Source organism: Panulirus ornatus, chromosome 29, assembly GCF_036320965.1.
Source record: "Panulirus ornatus isolate Po-2019 chromosome 29, ASM3632096v1, whole genome shotgun sequence".
Classification (NCBI taxonomy): Eukaryota; Metazoa; Arthropoda; class Malacostraca; order Decapoda; family Palinuridae; genus Panulirus; species Panulirus ornatus.
This window is the reverse complement of record NC_092252.1, coordinates 1,553,520-1,575,835: the sequence shown is the minus strand read 5'-3', so window position 1 is coordinate 1,575,835 and position 22,316 is coordinate 1,553,520. Positions and strand designations below refer to the sequence as shown.

Here is a 22,316-nt window from a genome sequence, read left to right as displayed (position 1 = left end):
CCCCACAGACCTTTCCCTGGTTTTCCTGGATTGGTTCATGTGCCCAGGTTTATCCCAGTGACAACACGTCGTCCCCAGTATAGCACATCGCTTTATTATGATTATCATGGATAAATGTTTTGTTATCTTGGTACCTCTAGTATGGTTGGATGACCAGTGTTAGTTATCATGGCGCCTCTAATGTTGATGGCTAGACAATAATTGGTTATGATCCTGGTCTTAGCATAACCTTGGGTGAGCATCTTTATGTTTACTAGCTGTGTCTGGTGTAACCGTATTTAGTTTTGGATCGCTTGCTTTGACGTGATTATTTTTCTTTACACTAGTTACCCTTGGCTTGATGTGATTAGTTGACTTAGTGAGAATTAGTTTTACTAATTTCAAATGATGGCGAAATGAACCAGCTTGGCGTGATGGCAGCTGGTCTTGCGACATATTCGCCAACAAATCATAATTTTTGTAAGCATCAAAAAACCATTTGTTGGTCGTTAGGCAGAGGGCGAGGCTAATGGTTACAGCATTCGTTTTAAGGAGGAAGACATCTCTACCAGTGATGGATTCTCCTGCCATCAACACGCGAGGCTCGGGCGCTAGTAACAACAAAGAGAAGCGGGCGGGCGATGAGGTAGACTCGTGTCATTACGTCGGAGATGGGAGTCTTTTGTGGTTTTTATTTATTTCCTTGATGTTAGCTGCTATAGTCTTATATACATACGAATTATTCATGTTGTCGGGGAAGAAAAGAAAAGTTTATCTCATTTACATACACTTTGAATAAAAAACTCTACTTGCACTGTGTCCTAGTCGTTAACATTATATATATATATATATATATATATATATATATATATATATATATATATATATATATATATGTATATATATATATGTGTGTGTGTGTGTGTGTGTGTCAAAAAGAAAGAAATCTCTAATTCTCTCTTCAAAAGTTACCAGAGAAAATGTTCTGAAATATATTTTATCAGTGGATACCCAAAGAAAATCTTTCGTCTACGGACACAAGCCAAGAAGAAATGTATCTACGAACCTTTGTCTGTGGAACACAGCCTTGGTATGAGCGAGAAGACCTGTGCCATCTTTGTGTATTTCTTGTGTCAGGGAACAGTTGAGAGGCAGCGTTTTCTTATTGATGTTAAGATGGGGAACCTATAGCATCCCAAGCCAGCGGCTCCAGGCCTCTTGAAGCATGTCTTCCATCGCTGCTGGAGACGGAGTGAGCAGACGTGCCTCAACTCCAGCTCCTACAGGTATCCTCTGGAGAGCTTGTGGCATCACAGGATCTTAAATGGTTCCTCCACCTTCCAAGGATCTTCAATCTCTGCCTCTCGGCAAAATTCAATTACGCCACCATGGTCCCGACTCTCCCTCCTCGCCCACCCCTCCCTCCCTACCTACCTCCCTACCTCCACCGTCCTCGGCTTACTCTCTCTCTCTCTCTCTCTCTCTCTCTCTCTCTCTCTCTCTCTCTCTCTCTCTCTCTCTCTCTCTCTCTCTCTCTCTCCCGTCGACCTGGCATCATGTCTGAGTTCTCCTACATTACTTGTTGGTCTCATTTGGTTTATCGTGTGTGTGTGTGTGTGTGTGTGTGTGTGTGTTGTGCTTGACGCATCATGACGTCATTATGGCCACGTTTCTTCTTGGTTTTTTCTTAGTGTCTCATTGTGTCATTTACCATCTTTCATGTCTAATTTGTATTGTCTCACATTCTTCCTTACTCTCCTTCATTGATTTCTTTTCATTACTTTTTTTTTTCTACTTTTATCCTTAATTTTTTCTGTCTATTTGCAAATTGTTTTCTGTGGTTGCCTGCTTGTGTTCCATCGTGGCGTCCCGGGGTATCATTAGTGCTTCAGCGGTGTTGCCTGCTTCAGCGGTGTTGCCTGCTTCAGCGGTGTTGCCTGCTTCAGCGGTGTTGCCGTCTTACAGTGCAAGATTTTCTGGTATGGAAGTGTGGTTACCGAAGCTTACGTTTATTTGTTTATCGTAACTCATGCTGAAGAAAAACGACCAGTCACGGTCATCTCTGTAAGACTTCAGAACTCCCGAGTGCTAACTTCCTCCACTTGTGTTATGTGCGTAAGATGTGGTTGTGTCAGGTCACTTCAGGTCAGAATTAATATCTTTCTTGACGTCCAGTGTAATGGAATTGTTGTTTTTCAGCTCACTTTAATAACGCTTGATTTGAACGGAAATTTAATACAACGATGGACTGATGTGTTTCTTTCTTAAAGTCTGAGTTACGAAGCAAAATGACAGCACAACTGTTGTTAAGTCAGACGAAGATTGCGATGTACAGGAACTTACACACACATACACGGCGAACACGTCTCCTCCCGCCTGGCTCCTGAGCAAATGTTACAAGAAACAAATTGGACCAAAAAAACGAAAATGGAGGCTTCCTGCTCGCCACCTGGACGCAGGAAAGAGGATCAGGATGTGCAGTTGTTCGTCGTAGTGACGGTGACGTACATCACCCGGGAATTATGTCCTGCAAACGAGAATTCTCAGGAATATTGTTACGTCTATCTTCATCAGAGATTATTTCTATTAATCCAGTTATCGTCATTAACTTTATTTCCCAGTTGTTGTAGTGTCTTTCCTTGGAACATTCCTCTCTCTTCCTGCTATCATGTTGGTCCGTTCCCCGGTGCCTGTGGTGCACCACGTACAAACTGTTCTGGGAATTAATCTTCCATCACTGGGGTCGCCAACCTCTGGCCCACAGGTTGGTGAAGGGCCACCCTGGGGTAGACTTCATAATCCCTTACCCTAGGGTAAACCTGCTCCCTGTTGCCATTAAGCTAAACACATACAGAAAATTGGTAAAACTGAGAATTAATCTTAGTGCAAGTAACAGGGTCAAAATATAAGGGTAAATAGATACTCATACATGATTTACAAAGTTTGAAATTGTATTGCTAACGTTGACTTTAGATGTAAGATCGTCGTCTTCGTTTCATTCTTGTTTCTCAGATCTTCAGTTATTTTCGTACTTCATTCTCTTCCTTCAGTGTGTGTGTGTGTGTGTGTGTAGTGAGGATGTGTGGGTGGGTGTGGTTGTGTTGGTGGGTAAGTGATTACGTGCTGTGTTGGTCCTTGGGAAGATCCAGTGATGTTGGTCTGTAGTGGTGATGACATGGGTGTGTGCTGTGTTTACTCTAATTAGTGTTTTGTGTAGTAGCTTTTTGTCCTCATGTGTTGTGGTTGTGAAGTTAGAGTTGTTGTATGTTTGTTTGAATTTTTTTGTGATGTTTGTTTGTGTATTTTAGTGTTTGATTATCTGGCTTTGTAGTATGGGTGTATTGCAGGTAATGACGTCAGGTAGGAGGACTTTGAGGATACGTTGTTAGTAACCGTGGTTGTGTCGATGTGTGTAGTGTGTGTGATGTGGGTCTACGCTTGCTGTGTTGATGTGGTCTGATGTTGGTGTGTGTGGGTGACACTTGGTGTGTGATGGTGGGTGTGTTGCTGTGTGATGATGGTGTCGTGGTGCACGAAACAGGATGATGTGTTGTGTGGTGATGTGGTGTGTGGGTGTGTGTTCTTGCTTAAATGTTGTAGCGGGTCTGGTGTTGTGCATTTGTATAAATGCATGATTTCTGTAGTTGGGTTATATTGCTTTTAGGTGGTAGGATCTTTGTTCTGTGGTGCGTGTTGTGGAGAAACTGGTTGCTGGATGTGAGTGTTGTCGTGGGTGGTAGTGTCGGGTCATGTTGTGCTTCTGATCAAGGTTGACGATGGTCGGCGCGAGTGTGGGGAGTGTACGTGTGGTTAGGGTGTGTGGAGTTGCGTAGGGGGGTGGGGTGCGATTGTGTGGGTCGGTGCTCAGTGTGAGGGACGGTGCCTGTTGGTGGTGTGGTTGGTGGTTGTGGGTGGGGTGGCAGGGGGTTGCAGTACTGGGGAGCTGTTTGTTGTTTTGTTGATGATTTCGTGGTGTCGTGTGTGGGGTGAGTTTCAGCTGTTAGGTGTAATAGGTAGTGTGTGTTCATGTGTTTAGGTAGTGGGGGAGTAACGTCGTTGTCAGGTGTAGTAGCTGCGTGTTTTGTATGGTGATGGAGTCGTTGATTGAGGGTCGTGTAGTGGCAGCGATGTGCTTGCGCTGTGTGGATGTGTGTTTGTGTTGTTGTGAGCGTGTGTGTGGGGTTACTGTTTATTGTGTACCGAATCGGCTGGTCGTGGTGGTGTGGGGTGGTATGTTGGTCTGAGTTGCTGTCTGTGTTTGCCCTACAGATTGTGTTCGTGAAGGATATCTATCCGCAGCGGATATTAGTGTCGTCGATATGTTTCGGTACCGATATTCCGTCAGATATTATCGTCGTTTTCGTAAGATAATAGTAACATAAAGTGTCGTGTTTCTTCAGATGTAAAGCGTCGTTAGTGTAGTTGGTAGCTTGCCGACCAACGGTGGTCGTCGTCATGTTCCTTGCTCAAATTCGCATCAGCCAGAGATCCTGTGGTTGCCACACCGACATAAACCAGCCATTAATCTTACCTCAACTTGGAAATATATTCTTTAGAGTCCGTAAAGGATCTCTAACGTTCTCTAGAGACCGTCACTTGAGAAAACCTGGAGATCTGATGTGAAGTGTTTCGTGGGGAGACGTCCAGAGGCCCACTTGCTCCTTCCTGATCAAAGGTTGACGAGGCACAGGCGCCAGAGCCTGGGGAAGGAACGGTGCCATACCAGGGAGGCGACGGTGCCATACCCAGGGGAGGCGACGGTGCCATACCCAGGGGAGGCGACGGTGCCATACCAGGGGAGGCGACGGTGCCATACCCAGGGAGGCGACGGTGCCATACCCAGGGGAGGCGACGGTGCCATACCCAGGGGAGGCGACGGTGCCATACCCAGGGGGCGACGGTGCCATACCCAGGGGAGGCGACGGTGCCATACCCAGGGGAGGCGACGGTGCCATACCCAGGGGAGGCGACGGTGCCATACCCAGGGGAGGCGACGGTGCCATACCCAGGGGAGGCGACGGTGCCATACCCAGGGGAGGCGACGGTGCCATACCCAGGGGAGGCGACGGTGCCATACCCAGGGGAGGCGACGGTGCCATACCCAGGGGAGGCGACGGTGCCATACCCAGGGGAGGCGACGGTGCCATACCCAGGGGAGGCGACGGTGCCATGACGTGGGGTGGCATTGGTGACATGGCCTCGGGTGGCAGCGTTGCCAGAACCTGGGGAAGCTGTCTTGTCTCTTCTGTATAGAAGAATTTTACCAGTGGTGTCACGTGGTAGGGGGAGACCTTTCCCCAGCCTTAAGGTAATAGGGTAAGGTGTTTCCCATGGTTTAAGGTAATAGGGAGAGACGTAACCAGTCCTTACCACCAGAAGGTAGCACTAAGCCGCCTTTTTATGGTGAAGGAGTCGCTAACTCAGGTCTTTATGGCAGCAGATACAGCTACTCTCGCTACTAATGCATGCTGGAGCCATTCACTTAACCATTACTTACTCTACCAATCGCCTGGCCTACGTAGGTAGGGGATAGGTAATTGATTGCCATCCTTATTCCTATCCCTACACATATCTATCCCTACAGATATCTATCCCTACAGATATCTATCCGTACCGATATCTATTCCTACAGATATCTATCCGTACCGATATCTATCCCTACAGATGTCTATCCGTACCGATATCTATCCCTACAGATATCTATCCGTACCGATATCTATCCCTACAGATGTCTATCCGTACCGATATCTATCCCTACAGATATCTATCCGCACCGATATCTATCCGTACAGATATCTATCCGTACCGATATCTATCCCTACAGATGTCTATCCGTACCGATATCTATCCGTACAGATAAGATAGATAACAATAAAGTATCCGTTTTCTTCAGACTTGTACAAAACGCGTCGTTAAGTGTAACGTTGGCATAGCTTGCCAGACCCACTGGTCATTTGCATATTTAACCTTGGGTGGATTTTCTCGTCAGGCAGAAGCACCAAGGACAGCTGGACGTCAATAGCAGCAGCTGGTCGTCAAGAGGAACAGCTGGTCGTCAAGAGAACAGCTGCTCGTCAAAAGGAACAGCTGGTTGTCAAGATGGACAGCTGGTCGTAAGAGATCAGCTGGTCGTCAAGAGGATCAGCTGGTCGTCAAGATGGACAGCTGGTCGTCTAGAGAACAGCTGGTCGTCAAGAGGAACAGCTGGTCGTCAAGAGAGACAGCTGGTCATCAAGAGGAACAGCTGGTCGTCAAGATGGACAGCTGGTCGTTAAGTAAAATCTCTGGCAAGTCAACAGGGTTTCCCTCGTTAGCCTCTGGTCTGTGATTAAGAGAAAGGAGGGAGTAGGAGACTGGCGCCTGACTCTCCTTACTGCTGGAGACCACGCAGGGATGCACATGTCACATGTCAGTCAGCAGAAGGAAGTCATATGCTAAGCCTTAGATGACCTTCACATGTCAGACATCAGAAACACGTCACATGTTGGAACTCCTAGCCGTGTCACTCGCCACACACGTCACATGGTTGGCAGGAAACCCATCAGTTCCAGCTTCTCCCCAGTTAACAAAACAACAAGTAACCATTTAGTATTTCCTTTGAAACACCGTGTGTTGTAGCGTGACCTAAGGTCACCTCCAAGATCTCCTTGACCCCGCCAGTCCCGTAGAATGACCTGAGGATGCGTGCAGCACTTCCTTGACCACACCCACCCGAGTATAGTGACCTCAGGTCGTGTCCAGCACCTGCCTTGCTCCCCGCCGGCCCCGTAGAGGCGAGGGACGCCCTCAGAAGTCAGCAGAAATACGTAGTGTTGGAGTGATATACACGAGAGTGTTGATCTAGAGGTTCTGCTGTAGAGTGACGTGGCTCTGCTGTAGAGTGACGTGGCTCTGCTGTAGAGTGATGTTAGCAGCAGGCATTCTTGCCTTTACATCACACGCTTCACGACTTCACACCCGCACCACAGGTGTGGGAGACGGGATCGTAGCACGTACATCATTAAGGTATCGCCCACACGTACACTCCACATCAGAATTGACGTCTCTGGTTATTTTCAATATATCTCTCGGCCTCCAGGGAGCATCTCTCCTCCCAGCTGCCCCCCCCCCCCCCGATTTCCGATCAGGTGGAAGGAAGGGAAAGAGGAAGAAGCAGAAATAGTCCCTTTAAACCTTTTTTGAGGTTGCATACGCTCCGTCTCCCAGCGCCGGGTTACAGGCCTCCTACTCTGCTCTGTCTCTGAGAAACTTACTCAGCTTAAGGAATAGATTTTCTCAGGTAAACCAATAAAGAGAACAGCTAATCAGTATGAATTGACGTCTGGAACATCTGTCGAGGGGGAACATACGCCCAACACAACTGATGAAGTAAACAAACATGGGAAATAGCTGATAATGTAATATATGAGGAACAGCTGTGTGAGGTAAACAATCTAGAAGGATAACAATGTAGAGAAAATGTGGCACAGATTACCTGAGTAAAACAACAGATTAAGTAAAGTAAGTTTGGCAACAGCTAGTCGATGCAAAGGTGCGAAACAGGTAATTGAAATATACAGATATGCAGATCAGCTGTTTGTATATACAGACTCCACTGAATCAGACTAAAACAATCACAGTGAAGTGGCCGGAATTCGAACCCACGTACTGCAGATCGCCGACTCATATCAAGGATTTAAACCAGTCCTTGGTCGCAGGAGGTAGGAGAAGAAAGAGGGAGAGAAATGGAGTTACATATTGGTCAGGGTGTCCGCTTGCCCCCCTGGTGAGCGGGGCGCCCCTTGGGGAGAGTGACGCTTCGTCGCAACACAAGAGTGGAATACAGTCGTCACCTGAGCAGGTGTTGTGTTGATGTTCACCAGACAACATGTCTGGAGGCCCGTTCAGGTGGGGTGGGGGAAGCCAGGCAATATAATCAGCCAATAAGAAATGGCTATAAACATGTAGAGATGTGTGTGTGTGTATGTGTGTGTGTGTGTGTGTGTGTGTGTGTGTACGTATGTCTGTTGAGAGAGAGAGTGGGGAGAGATGTGTGTGTGTGTGTGTGTGTGTGTGTGTGTGTGTGTGTGTGTGTACGTATGTCTGTTGAGAGAGAGAGAGTGGGGAGAGATGTGTGAGAAAAACGAAAACGTAAGAAAATGAGGATGCGATCAGAAAGTTAGGTAGGTGGGGGGGGGGGGGGGGAATAGAGATGGGCTGATGGACAGACAGGTTGATGTGCACACTTACAGATGATTCTGACCATCTCTGCAGAAGCGGGAAGAGGAGAACTGTGAGATGAACAGGTGACCGAGATGTAGATTACGAGAAATATAACTATAAAGGAGGAGAGTAGAAGTGGTACGAGAAGAGATAAGTGAGTAACAGAAATGAAGACGAATAGAAGCGAGGAGAGGCGTGAGATGGAAGAACAGTCAACGATATACAACAAAGAATTGGTAAAGAGAGAGATAACGAGAGACATGAGAGACGCTAACCATATCGGGAGAGTACATGGAATGATAAAGCAAATGAATAATAATGGAAGATGACGGTAGATGTAGAGAGAGACGTAGTGAAAACCGGAAAATATGAAGAGAGACGAAGGAGTAAAGAAATGCAAAGAAATGAGACTGAGCGATAAAGAGAAAAGGAAAAGATAAAGACTTTGGGTTGAGGAGAGGGAAAAGGATTGGAATCGATGGAAGAGGAGAAAAGATGGGAAGGAAGAGCAGTGGTGGGAGGTGGCTGAAGTGACCATTTGTCTTCTCAACGTATCTTAACCATCCCTTGACCAACCACAAGGGAGACTAGGGGGAGAGAAAGAAATAGGAGATAAGGGAGAAGAGAACTGTAAGAGGGAGGTTAGGGAGAAGGGAGAGGGAGGGAGCGTAAGGGGAAGTAGGCGGGTGTTGGAAAGGAGAGGAAATAGAATCAGATAAGGGCAAAAGGGAGGAAGCAGGGTAAGGAAGGGAAGAGAAGGGAGAGGAGCGAAGGGAATGTGGGAGGCAGAGAGTAAAAGGGACACAGGGGAGATGGTAAGTAAGGGGAGATGATAGGGGGAAGTCGAGAAGAATTAAACAGCAGAGCAGGAGAGGAGGCAGGGCTGGAGTAATGATTACATCAGTCTTAACCTCTCTCTCTCTCTCTCTCTCTCTCTCTCTCTCTCTCTCTCTCTCTCTCTCTCTCTCTCTCTCTCTCTCTCTCTCTCTCTCTCTCTCGTCATCTAACGTCATCTTACTTCATTATATCATTAATGATATAATGAAGTAATCCATAAATCATATATTTCATCCGTATCGTTTTAACGAGATCCTCTCCTTTCATCTGAAGAACTTAAAACATCAAGTTTTGTTTAAAGATCAATGTTCTCAATCATTTCCTTCATGTTGCTGTATGAGACAGACTCACAGAAAATGGTGAGTAGATCCGCTTAAGGAAAAGGAAAACCTTTTATGTGTGAAATTTTCTTCAGTTTCTTTATGGAAGATGGAAGATTTTTTGGTCCTAAGATGATGATGGGCTTCTGGTCTCTGGAGTTCCTGGTCCATCTAGGGTGACGCTTGAGTTGCAGGGCCAGGGTGAAGCTTGAGAGGGTCTGGTCCTCGGTGAAGCTTGAGGTTTAGGGCCGGAGGAAAGCTTGAGAAATATGGATGTAGGGAGATGATGAACTCTTAACTATAAGTAAATTGAGGAGAAATTCATGTTGGGGGAGGAAAGAAGAAAGATTTAGATAGGGGAGTGGAGGAAGAGAGAGAGAGAGAGAGAGAGAGAGAGAGAGAGAGAGAGAGAGAGAGAGAGAGAGAGAGAGAGAGTGTACAGGAACATTTCATGTATGAACGTGTCACGGAGCACATGAGTGTAATACGATACCAGTAATCGTACCTCACCACAATGTAATGGTAACAGAGAACGTGAGGTATCACACAGCAGCTGGCGGCTGTGATCATGTCATCTGGAATTTGATTTTGTCGTAAACGTGGACATGGAAAGATCAGGGAGGAAGCCACCCTCAGCAAGGAGGTATAACCACAGGAAGTATAGATAAAACTTTGTATGGGTCCCTCCAAGGCTGGCTGCCATAGCAGATGCGAGCAGCAACACACAAGTTCGTCTGGAGAAGGAGGAGAGGATACACGTAACCCAGAGGGGAAGTTCCTGTGTGTGTGTGTACTCTTTATATAAGTAAGACACGTACAACACGTCACCAGTGGAGTTGTGGGCGAGGCATCTCTCTCTCTCTCTCTCTCTCTCTCTCTCTCTCTCTCTCTCTCTCTCTCTCTCTCTCTCTCTCTCTCTCTCTCTCTCTCGTCCACATATAACCGGGTCTCTGGTGATGGTATCAGCTGGTCCAACATCACTCGTGTTAAAGATCTCGTTGCTGGTCTATTCTCCGGTCGTCACGGTAAACCGTTATCCACCGGTTAGTATTCGTTACTGAGAACAAGATTCAGACGAATCTAGCCTTAATGAGCTGCTGAGATCAACGTTCACGAAATCCTATGATAATTCAGATAGATATAATGAACGACATCTTAACCTCCTATATTTTCAAGTATAATTTGCCACGTTTGTGCAGACGTCTTTAATTAACAACTATACCTTATATTGTGATATTTACAACTTAAACGGTGGTATAAGCTGACACCACTCTACCGTCAGCTGACACCACTGGAATTATCTATAACGTTAGCTGACACCAGTGGGACGGTGTGTGACGTCAGCACACACCACTGGGGAAGGAATCATGTAGATTGGCAGGACATTTATTCTTTCTTTCATTTAGTAGGTTTTGTAGGTTGGAGATGTGCTTGTTGCTCCTAGAATAGTGAGAGGTCTGCTTTCTAGTTTTCTAGCATTTCTAGTACAGCCCATGTTTGAGCCCGGAAGACCTACTATTTCTAGAGCTAATATGGCTATGTACACCTGCCTAGATATAGAGCATTTCTAATGACTACTAAACTCCTGCCTGTCCCACACGACCTTTAATTAGCATGATTCATTTATGATCACAAACTTGAAAACATTTTTATTTCAACTTGATCGTTCTTGTCTAACCTGTTTATACTTTTTATCTGTACTTTTGAATCATTTCACTTTCACACAGTTTGTCCAAACTGGAAATTATATGAAAGATTTTTTTTTTTTCATGCTGTACCAAAAAAAAAGCAAACAAAAAAGACACAGAATATATCTGGCAGAGGCTAGAGAGAGATGTTTTACTGAGGTGCCAGTTAGCCATTATCATTGTATCATGAAGTATATGGTAGCAGTGTAGACTCTGTTTCTAATATCTTCCCTGAATTTCTTCTTGCAGACGTAACCCCATATGGCAGACGACAATAAAGGGTAGGCATATACGCGTGAACTGATTGACCATTTTCTCTTCCTTAATCGGTAATATATATATACTGTATATATATATTTATCTATCTATATACATTATATATACATATATACACTTCTGCATTGTGCATCGATTATATTAACTTCCTTGTTACAATAACTCATCCAGATTCTCAGCATCCATAATTAAAGATTATTTCTTTCATCTTCTATACTCTTCTCTATAGCGAATGCAATTACTTAGCTTGAACCCTTGAGTGGTATAAACATAGCAGTCCCTGGTGACTATTATATATCCATATAAAGCTATTTTTAGACACAACTTAGCGAAGTTTAACTATTGTAATGAGCATTAGTTGTGCTGGTATCATAACCCCCCCTCCCTACCACACATCCCCCTGTACCCTCAGCTGTCTCAGTAACCCAGCCCCACCCCACGTGTGTCTCAGTAACCCAGCCCCACCCCACGTGTGTCTCAGTAACCCAGCCCCACCCCACGTGTGTCTCAGATAACTCTCCTCTCTGTCTCCCTGTGTGAGTCTCACATGAACTGGGCTTATCTTATCATTCAAACCTTTACTCTGTCTCTCAGCTCATACCACTGGTTCCTACTCCTCTTCTCTGCTTATTTGACTCACTTGTGTCTCATCTTTCTCAGCTAATGTGTCATGTTTTCCTTCTTGCTCAACTGTTGTGATTCATTACATTTCTTTTTTTCCTACCTCATGTAACTCGATTCTGTGTCCCTGTCTTTGATGTGGCTCATCTTTCTCTTCTTAAGTCGTAAGAATTAAGCCTCTCTCTCTCTCTCTCTCTCTCTCTCTCTCTCTCTCTCTCTCTCTCTCTCTCTCTCTCTCTCTCTCTCTCTCAGCTCTGGGATCTCTTGCTTCCCCTTATCTGGTCATCTGTGTGTCGCTTTAGATAACTTTCTTCTTCTCACATTCCCTGTTGCCCAGAGTCTTAACTGATCTTTGGCCCAAATTGTGTGTTACCCAATCTATTCCGGTCTTTCTTCCTTCTGTATTACTCACTCTTAACTTGTCTTTGATGATCGTGTGACTCTAGTCTTCCCCTCTCTCTCCCCTTTCTTCTGTCGTATATTCTCTCTTCCCTCCTACCTGGTCTGGTCTTCTAATTACCCATATCTTTGTAGTCCCTTTTTTTCCGAGTATCTTAAGCAAGTGTTGCGTCTGCCATATTTACTTTTTTTCTCGTAAGTTTCCGTCATTATTCATTGCTTCAATTTATCTTCAGTTATCATTTCCTGTCTTCTGTTGTCTATCGTCTAACAATTGTCCATTTCCTAACGTAGATGGTCGTATACTTATCTTATCTTGCTTCTCGTCTCTTCCTCAGTCCTGCCTTATTAACCTCTCTCTCTCTGCGTCTTGTAAGTTATCACCTCTATGCTCCGTTTGTCCTTCTCTTCAACCCTCTCATCCTGTACCCTTAGGGCGAAATTAAAATCTAACACCCCATACTAAACGCCCGCTTCTCCATTGTTTCATCAGGACTCAAAACGATGCTAACCAGCAATCATTTTGACTGACCACGAGTTGCACTTGCTTCATGTGTGATGCATTATTTTCCGTTATTATTTTGTTTTTGGTCTCCCAATATTTGGCTCATTAACCGTGAGGAGGGAATGCCCAACTCCTCTAGCTTTGTGTGGCTATGCTCGCTCAGTGGCCCAGGTGAATGGCCTTATTAAGCTTCTGTAGGTAGATGGTTTTATTGACTTTATGAACATAATAGAATCTTGATATATAATGTATTCGATCCCTTATAACCACACCCTCCTCCCTTATCGCACCTGGACCCCTGGTTTATGGCATCCAATCCTCCTCCATTATCAGACCTGATCCCATGGTTTATGGTATCCAATCCTCCTCTCTTACCGTATCATCCACCTTCCCTTATCAGACCTTATCCCCTTTTTTATGGTATCTAATCCTCCATTGTCGGACCTGAACCCTTAGTTTATGGTATCCAATCCTCCTCGCGGTTAGTCTTAACCCCCACCTAACCCCTCCCCATTATGATGCTCCCCTTGATTCCTCTGTTTATATTCCAGCGTGTTGTGTATGGGTAAACCATTGTCCTTAGATCCATCCTTTCACCTGTCCTTTGTCTGGTTACTCCACCGTCCTTAGACCTGTCCTGTTTGTGTGTTTACCATCGTCCTTAGTCCTCTCTTGTGTATGGTATCATTATACTGGATATACTAGCGTCCGTAGATCTGTCCTTGTCTTGTTATGATGTTATGTTTGTGTCCCTCATCAGGTCCTGTGTTCCCTGACGTACTGTCCAAGTGTCTTTTTCTCTCCTTACGTGTATGCCAAGCGTCCTCGGCTGTTAACGTGCGTCTTTTACCTTACGTGCATATTCCTGGTGTCCTTTAGTGCCATCATGAAGCCTTAGAAGCCCAAGGCGAACCCTGGGGTCTTGCAGCTTCCCCTGTAGCCTGTAAGCCGCTCCGGAACCTAATAATTTCTGCCTTCCTCACCAAGCCTTATACAAGATCTACAGTCCTGAGCATTATATCGTCTCTACCCTTCCCTTTACGAGTGTAATGATATAACATCCCATATATATATATATATATATATATATATATATATATATATATATATATATATATATATATATATATATATATATATATATATGCTGTGATATAAGAGACCGAACCCCAGTACAGGACAAGTACATATCCCAAATCCCAGCTCAGCTGAAGTTCATTTATGATTCCCGAGAGTTATTTCAAAATTATCCTTATATACCTTTTCATGGTTAAAGTTGTAGTGTTGTACAACTTTTCTCTTAAAGAGGATATATTTTTCCAGAGTTTATAATGTTTTTCTGAAGAGTCTTTTAGTATTTCCATTTTACATATTAAAGAGTGTGGGTGCGGTACGCTGGGATGGCATATGCATGTTCACACGTCATGACTCCGTGGGTCAGTGTCCTGCTGTGTGGGGTCAGTGTGCGCGTGACCCCTAACACCAACTGAGGTATACTTCGGGTTGTTTTCTTCATCATCGTCTCATACAGTGTGTCCAGCGCGCGTTCAGACTCTCCTCTCATACACCACAGTGGAAAATGAAAAAGAAAACTTAACCTTATGGCTCAGCCTCAACCTTATGGCTCAGCCTCAACCTTATGGCTCAGCCTTAACCTTATGGCTCAGCCTCAACCTTATGGCTCAGCCTCAACCTTATGGCTCAGCCTCAACCTTATGGCTCAGCCTCTTAGAGATCAATCAATAAATTGATGAATAAATAAATAAGGACAAACTGATCACAGATTTTCCCTCACCCTCCACCCTCCCTCCTCCACCACCTCTCCCTCTCTCTCATTCCTGCCTCCCTTTCTTTCTCCCTGCCTCCCCTTTTCCTACCTTCTATCTCCCTTCTTTTCCCGTTCCTCCCATCCCCCTCTCTTCTTCATTATCCTCTCCCTCTCCATATTTCTCCATTTCTCCTACCTTCTCTCCCCAGATCCTGCGTTCCCTCTTTCCCTTGGAACTGAAAAACTAGTAGATAGCTGCTTCCCTCGCCCCTAAGAACTCTCCTTCTCCCCACCCAATCTTCGGCAAATCCCCACACCTACATCTAATCCCCAACCAATCCCACACGCTCTGCTCATCCCAACGTCTCACACCACATGTCCTGACCTCCACCTCTCCATAACCCTCATATCAACACCAGGAGCAACACCCCAGCGATGCTGTACCCCGTATGATAAGTCCTAACACCAGGATCCCCATTCATTACCCCATACCATCACACCCAGAGGCAGGCTTATACTTCCCATTACAAAATATAAGGCATTATACTCCCATGTGCCAAACTAGGTCCCACCATTCTCCCATCATACCCCCATAATGCTTCTTGTCATACTCCAGTATATCTACCATACTCCACCATACTTATCATCCTGCCCCAAGTGGCTGTATCATCCTACCTTCCCACATGCTGCACGAGTCTCGGCCACATCCCTTAAGGCACAGTCTCCCTACAATCTACCTCACTACGATGATGCTCTCTCATGCTCCAGCATTTCTCCTCATGTGTCCTTCATGCTCCATCATCACACTACGCCATCAGTTCCCATCACACTGCACTATCGGAGTCCTTCGAGCCCCATCATGGATCATGCTCCGTAGTCTCTCATACTTCCTCACTCCTTCACAAACCTTCGTCAAACTCTCATTATTTAAGTCTGTATCTTTTACATGGTTCTGTCTCCTAGTTATCTATTGTCTTCTCTTCTTTTTCAAATAAAATCTTCTATCTTAAATGTTTACCTACATATGTAGACATATATGTCTACAGTCACAGATGATTGCTTACATATATAGATAATGTAAACAATCAACATTTACCGACATATGTACTTACATACATATGTATATATACATACTATACAGGCTGTGGAAATACTTGTATGCCTAAATTTCCATACATGCATGCATTTATATACACATTAATACATGCGGCATGGATTACTCGTGTGTACATAAATGCACACATGCATCCACAGACACATACACACATACGCACACTCATACATAAAACCATTCATTCCTATTCCTAATTCCATCAAGTTCCTTATGGCACTCCATTAGCTCCCTTGCCCTCCCATTCCCTGCCCTCCCTTCCCCTGTCCTCTCCCCTTCCCTCAGTACCTCTGTCCCCTCCCGTCCCTTCTCTCCCTCCATTTTATTTTCAATCTCCTCCACCTTGGCGGCCACAATGGACATCAAAGAACCTATAACCTTCCTTTATAAAGGGTGTCGGTCCCTCACACCCCCTGATAACCACACCCCGTAAACCCGCTCCTCCCTCTTATTGTCATACTGGCCTCTTACCTTCCCTCTCCACCCCCACCCTCTACATCACCCTCACGATCCCGCATATCCCACACCTCACGATCCCAAACTTTCTCTTCTCCCACCCCACATCGAGGGAGCCGCCCCCCAGCTGCAGGCCACACCGCTGCCCCAGCCATCATACGGTAGGTCCCACGTCTCTGCCTCTCTGAGTGAGGGTCGAACTGTGTACCAGAGAGTTCATATTACCTTGTACCACACAGCCTACCAGTGAGTACACATTACCTTGTACCACACAGCCTACCACTGAGTACACATTACCTTGTACCACACAGCCTACCACTGAGTACACATTACCTTGTACCACACAGATGCAGTCAATCTTTGCATCACGGAGATTACCAGTGAAACCTTTTGACCTTTCTACCTTACAGATTAACGGATAAATCCCTTATTTCCGCTGTATCCTACAAAGTCGTCTGTACCATACGCAAGTAAATGGTGTATTTGCATATTGGCTTCATAATAGTAGACATCATATCCTTTGATTTATTAGTCATACAAGTTTCATTATACCACTAGTTTGCCCATGAATCATATCCTTCATTGTATGGACCAGTCTGACATTTAACCACTATACAGTGTTATAATAACGCACAGTTCCACATTAGTGTCCGTCACATAATATCTGTGTGATCTACACTTTGTCATGATCGAGTCATTATGGTGTGTGAGGTAATAACCCTGTAATTATTCTATGAATAAGATCATTATCTCTATTTTCATGTCGAATGTTAGTCGCTTTTTAACGTGTCATTATGAATAATGTCATTATTTATCATCATAGAGAGAACCATCATCATGATCCGGCATGACCAAATGTTGTGTTCTTTCTTTATGGTTTAATGTTAACTGGTCACTCACTCCACAGGTCATAACTGGTCACTCACTCCACAGGTCATAACTGGTCACTCACGCCACAGGTCATAGCTGGTCACTCACGCAACAGGTCATAACTGGTCACTCACTCCACAGGTCATAACTGGTCACTCACTCCACAGGTCATAGCTGGTCACTCACGCAACAGGTCATAACTGGTCACTCACTCCACAGGTCATAACTGGTCACTCACTCCACAGGTCATAGCTGGTCACTCACTCCACAGGTCATAAATGGTCACTCACGCCACAGGTCATAGCTGGTCACGAACTCCACAGGTCATAATTGGTCACTCACGCCACAGGTCATAGCTGGCCACTCATTCCACAGGTCATAAACTTTTATACAAGTTCTTTACAGAAATGATTAAGGAGGAGGTAGACATACATGTATGGATAAATGTTCAGGTATGTATGGGTATATACATCTGTATATGTATATGGATATTTATGTAGAATAGAATGGTGAGAGAATAGACAGTCTGTACACACACACACACACACACACACACACACACACACACACACACACACACACACACACACACGTGCCAACCCCTGAATACCTTTTTGAATTCATGTTTGGTGGTGATACACAGCTCCACACACACACACACACACACCTACCCAGGCATGACACTCGTACCCCAGTATACAGAGGAGGTGGTAATGACAAGTGTTAACCCTGCTGGTGCAGGTGGCGTTACCTGAGATTATTACCTGTGGGTGATGGATGGTAATTGATGAGTCGTGTTAATGAGGGTCCATCATGGTGGATGAAACATGATTTATTCTGGTTCAGGTCTTGGTCGTCTGGTTTTATACTACTAGTACTACTCTCTCTCTCTCTCTCTCTCTCTCTCTCTCTCTCTCTCTCTCTCTCTCTCTCTCTCTCTCTCTCTCTCTCTCTCTCTCTCTCTCTCTCTCTCATCCATTTATATGTCTATTCATCTATCAGTTAGTATGGGAGAAAAAAGATGTATGTTTTAAAATCACGGCCGACGAACAGAGCAGATCTTCCCATACCTTCCCGCGGGTTCATCTGTTCTCCGTGTGCGGCAGGAGAGTGAACCAAGTCCACTGCTATAAACGGGGTCAGAACCCATTAGGCTGCGTCTGAGATCCTCCTTAGGCCGGCCAGAGCCGATTCACCTCCTGTCGAAGAGGATCTGGTTAGATAAAGTGCATGGAGGAGGGGCCGGGGGAGGAGGGGGGGGGTCACGCCCACACATACACAGTGGCTCCCCCCCCTCCCCCCTCTGTCCAAGGGAAGGGAGGGATGATGAGTGGGGAGGAGGGAAGGGGACTGGAGGAGGGAGAGGGAGGTACGTAGACGGATAGATGAATAAAGAGATAGAGTTAGATTGAGAAAGAAGAGAAAGAGGAACATCATGAAGTAGAGACGTAAACACACAAACAAGCGCACTCACACGCTGACCATGACACACCATGACGCGCCATTGTTAAGACGTAATGACCATAGTAGTATGACCTCGGATGACCACAGCACGCCACATATTGACCAGACCAAGGGTCATGACTTGTAGTGACCACCGTACGCCACAAGGTTGTGATTGTGTCCGAATCGTGAAGTCAGGTGACCCCACCCCCTCCCTCCACCATGGCTGACGCCTTAACCACTTCCCCCGACCTCCAGCCACCACTTCCCTTGACCTCCAGCCACCACGCAAAACTCAGATCAGACACGTTAGCTCTGAGCGTTGAAAAAAATTGTTTTATTGAGGTTTAGGTTGGTTTACTGAAGGTTTCATGAAGTTTATATTGGTTTACTGAAGGGTTCATGAGGTTTATATTGGTTTACTGAAGGCTTCATGAGGTTTATATTGGCTTACTGAAGATTTCATGAGGTTTATATTGGTTTACTGAAGATTTCATGAGGTTTATATTGGTTTACTGAAGATTTCATGAGGGTTTTATTGGCTTACTGAAGATTTCATGAGGTTTTGAATAGGAATTGAGTCAGTTTGCTCGCAGCCGTGAGTCGAGTTAATCAAATGATAGTGTTGGGAGCATAGCAAGGCTCGCGAGCCACAGGCAAGTGTTGGGCGTCACGCAAGGAGGGGTGGTCCAGGCTGCAAATTGCTTGAGATGTTATAACAAGAGTTGAATTTCTGGCAGGAATTTTAGTGTCAGGTTCGTTTTGTTGTGAAGTGTAGGGGCAGGGTGAGCACAGGTGAGGGATGGACGGTGATTACGAAACAGGCAAGAAACTCAAGGGTCAGTGGAGGATGTGGCACTGAGGTAGAGTGGGAATAAATGGGAACTGTTGGGGATGATAAACGAGACAATAATGAGAAACAGGATGGTCAGTTATCGAGAGAAATGAATAATTGAAAAGTCAAGGAACGAGAAGTCTGTCAGAGAGGGAGAGAGAGAGAGAGAGAGAGAGAGAGAGAGAGAGAGAGAGAGAGAGAGAGAGAGAGAGAGAGAGTTCAGTTAATGAAAGGTAAGTGAGAAAGAGAGGGAATAATTACCAGACATGAGATGCCAATCAGAGTGGCCGACCTGCGAGAATTCTCTAAGAAATGATGGAATAATTAGTGAGTTAGAGAATGATTAGCAAGTGACAGGGAGGTCGGAGAATAATGATTAGTGAAGGACAGGTAAGTGACGCACTGAGAGACGGGGAGAAAACCTGGCATGAAGGATACGACGTTCCGGGGAAACAAAGAAATATAAACAATACTCGTGTCATCTGAGCAGTGACGTGTACGGACATCAGTTTCCAGTTTGAACACTAGTGTGTGTATGTGATGCTGCTGTGAAAGACTATGATCAGTTCACCTAGACTGCTGCTATGCTGGTTGGTTGGTTGTTTGCCAGTCAGACTCCCGGGTCATTAAGGCCAACCGAAAGATCTTTTAACACCTTCTACATGTGCTCAGGATCATTCTAATGCCACGTACACGATGCATGTAGCCCGTGCTGCATGGTACCACCGCGTCATGCACAGATTCGACAAATGATAATTCTCAAGTCGTTTGAGGAAGACGCTAATGCGGGGGTTACCACCTGGTCATTTGGGTACAGAGTTGATGTCACACACCTGTGAGCGGGACGACCCAACTACGCCTCCGCTCGAGCGATGCAGGAGTTAAAACTGCGGTAGGAGGAAGTTTGCAAATTCTCCGGGATCCAGACAGGTGAGAATCCAGCTGACAATCGACCCGTCGCATAAATTAGCGACAGTTGTAGCTGGACTGAGTGCAAAAATGTGTTGCCATCGCGTTGAGTTAGGAATTGCTCGGCTTGGGCGTCGTATATCTCCTGCTATGATTAGTTCCCTGATGAAAGGAAAGTTTTGACCATTTCTTATTCAATTCAGTTTTGAAATTAAACATATATATTACAAATGGCCCGGTAGACTATTTGCGTAATGTGAAACAAGAACTTGACTGTAGAGTTATTTTCTTCGGTAGAAATGAACAACTACCATCATTTTACGGAGAGAAAAGTTCACATCATTGCAAGCAACACAAGGCAACAACAGAGGATGTTGCAGGCTGGGAATCCTACCATGCTGAGGGAACAGTGCTCTTCAGGTGTTCTCGAGCTGTCTGGGATGTACTGGTGTCTTCTTAGGATTTCCATGCGTACCTTGCAATGTGTTTGAAACCCCTAGGTCAGGCTGGGATTCCCTAGGACGTGCTGCAGTCCCTTGGGATGTGCTAAGTTCTCTGGGATGTGCTGGAGAGTCAGCAGATCCTGGTTCAGTCGGGACATTGAAGGAAACTATTGTAGTCTGAGGATGGATTGTTTAGGTTAGTTTATTATAAAGTGTAATGTTATTATTATTATTATTACAATCATTATTGTGATCATTATTATTATTATGTTAATAGCTTAGAAATAAATGCATTATATTTATGTAGAATGGACGTAATGTTAGTTGATGAGTGCCATTGATGATGTGTAGGTAGGTAGGTAGGGCTCTAGTGCGCTGCAGGCAGTAGGAGGATGTTGAAGGACACAAGAGGTGTTGATGTGTTGGAGAGCGCATGATAATGTTGGAGGAGACTGATGGACATGCCTGTGCTCGAGACCGTTGAAGATTGTTGCTGGAAACGTGAGGGTGTCGAAGTCTGGGGTGGGTAAACACAGACACTCGATCTTCCATGTTAACGATCCATTGCACCGCCAGTAAGCCGTATAATCGTACCATGAATTCCTTTTACTCCTTAACAAAGAGGTTTATAAAGTCGTTATTCCCCATTTGAGCTTCGAGCGCACGATGTTTTACTCTCAGACACCTGCCTTCTGGGCTCTGGCTTCAGCCATGATTCTTGTGTGAGTCGAGACATCTCGAAACTTTCGAACTGCTTCTTAGGTTCAGGGCGTAGCCACGAGTTGTGTGGGGTCGAATAGTCTCGAAACATAATTCTTTTGGAAGTCGAGGCATCTCGAAGCTCCTCCGGAACTGCCTCCTGGGTTCAGGCTTCAGTCACGAACCGAATGGGGTCGAGATATCTTGAGTCATAATCCACTAACGCTGTCCTTACTTCGGGTCATCCAGTCTTGATCCTTCTTGTCTTTGTGCTTCGCTTTACATTTCCTGCCTCATTTCCTTTCTCTTTAACTTTCCTACATCTGCTTTTTACCATTTCCTATTTTCTTACCACTGAATCTCCTTTCATCTGTGATAATCATTTCCTCTCCATCTGTGCTTCTCCTACATCATCCTTTGACCTTCTTAATCCTGACTTATTTTCTATCCTCTTTCATCAGTTCCCCTTTATTATTCTTTTATTTACCTTCCCTTTGAATCTCGTTCTAACCTACGAGTGAATTTCTCGCATTTACTTGAACATTTCCTCCTCCAGTTAGACAATTCAAATTTTGATTTATTGCCCTTTTCCCATTTTCTTTAGGTTCATCCCTCCACCTTCTCTATATTTGTCTGTCTCTTGCGTTTCGTTGTTCATCCTTCATTTCTTTGGTCTCTAAAATCCTTTCGATTTATTCTTCCGTATTCTCTCTCATCTGTCACACTCGTTTATCCTCTTAACTTCTCTGTCTCTTCTTGCGTCCCTCTTCTTAACTCCTCTCCCTTCCCATCCTTCTGTTTCGTTAGCTCCTCTCCCATCCCCTTCGCCCAGTTCTAGGTACTTCCCAGACCCGTCTACCATCATTTTCCTCAACTGTCTCTCTGTTTTTCGTTCATTTCTTCCTCAGGCCTCCTCTCCACGTCTCCCGCGCACGCCCCCGTGGGGATCCCCAGG

General features: G+C 45.2%; 1 protein-coding gene across 5 annotated transcripts in view; it reads left to right on the top strand.

Annotated features, from left to right (window-relative positions):
* Window positions 1-22,316, top strand: part of LOC139758001 (innexin inx2-like) — a 419,086-nt gene that overhangs the window by 224,805 nt on the left and 171,965 nt on the right. For 2 of the 5 annotated variants that reach the window (XM_071678968.1, XM_071678965.1), the window contains exon 2: window positions 11,276-11,307. The exons of the other annotated variants lie outside the window; for them this stretch is intronic. In XM_071678968.1, coding sequence (XP_071535069.1) covers window positions 11,288-11,307 — 20 coding nt within the window. In that variant the 5' untranslated portion in view covers window positions 11,276-11,287. The remainder of the gene's footprint in view (window positions 1-11,275; window positions 11,308-22,316) is intronic. 5 annotated transcript variants of the gene reach the window in all.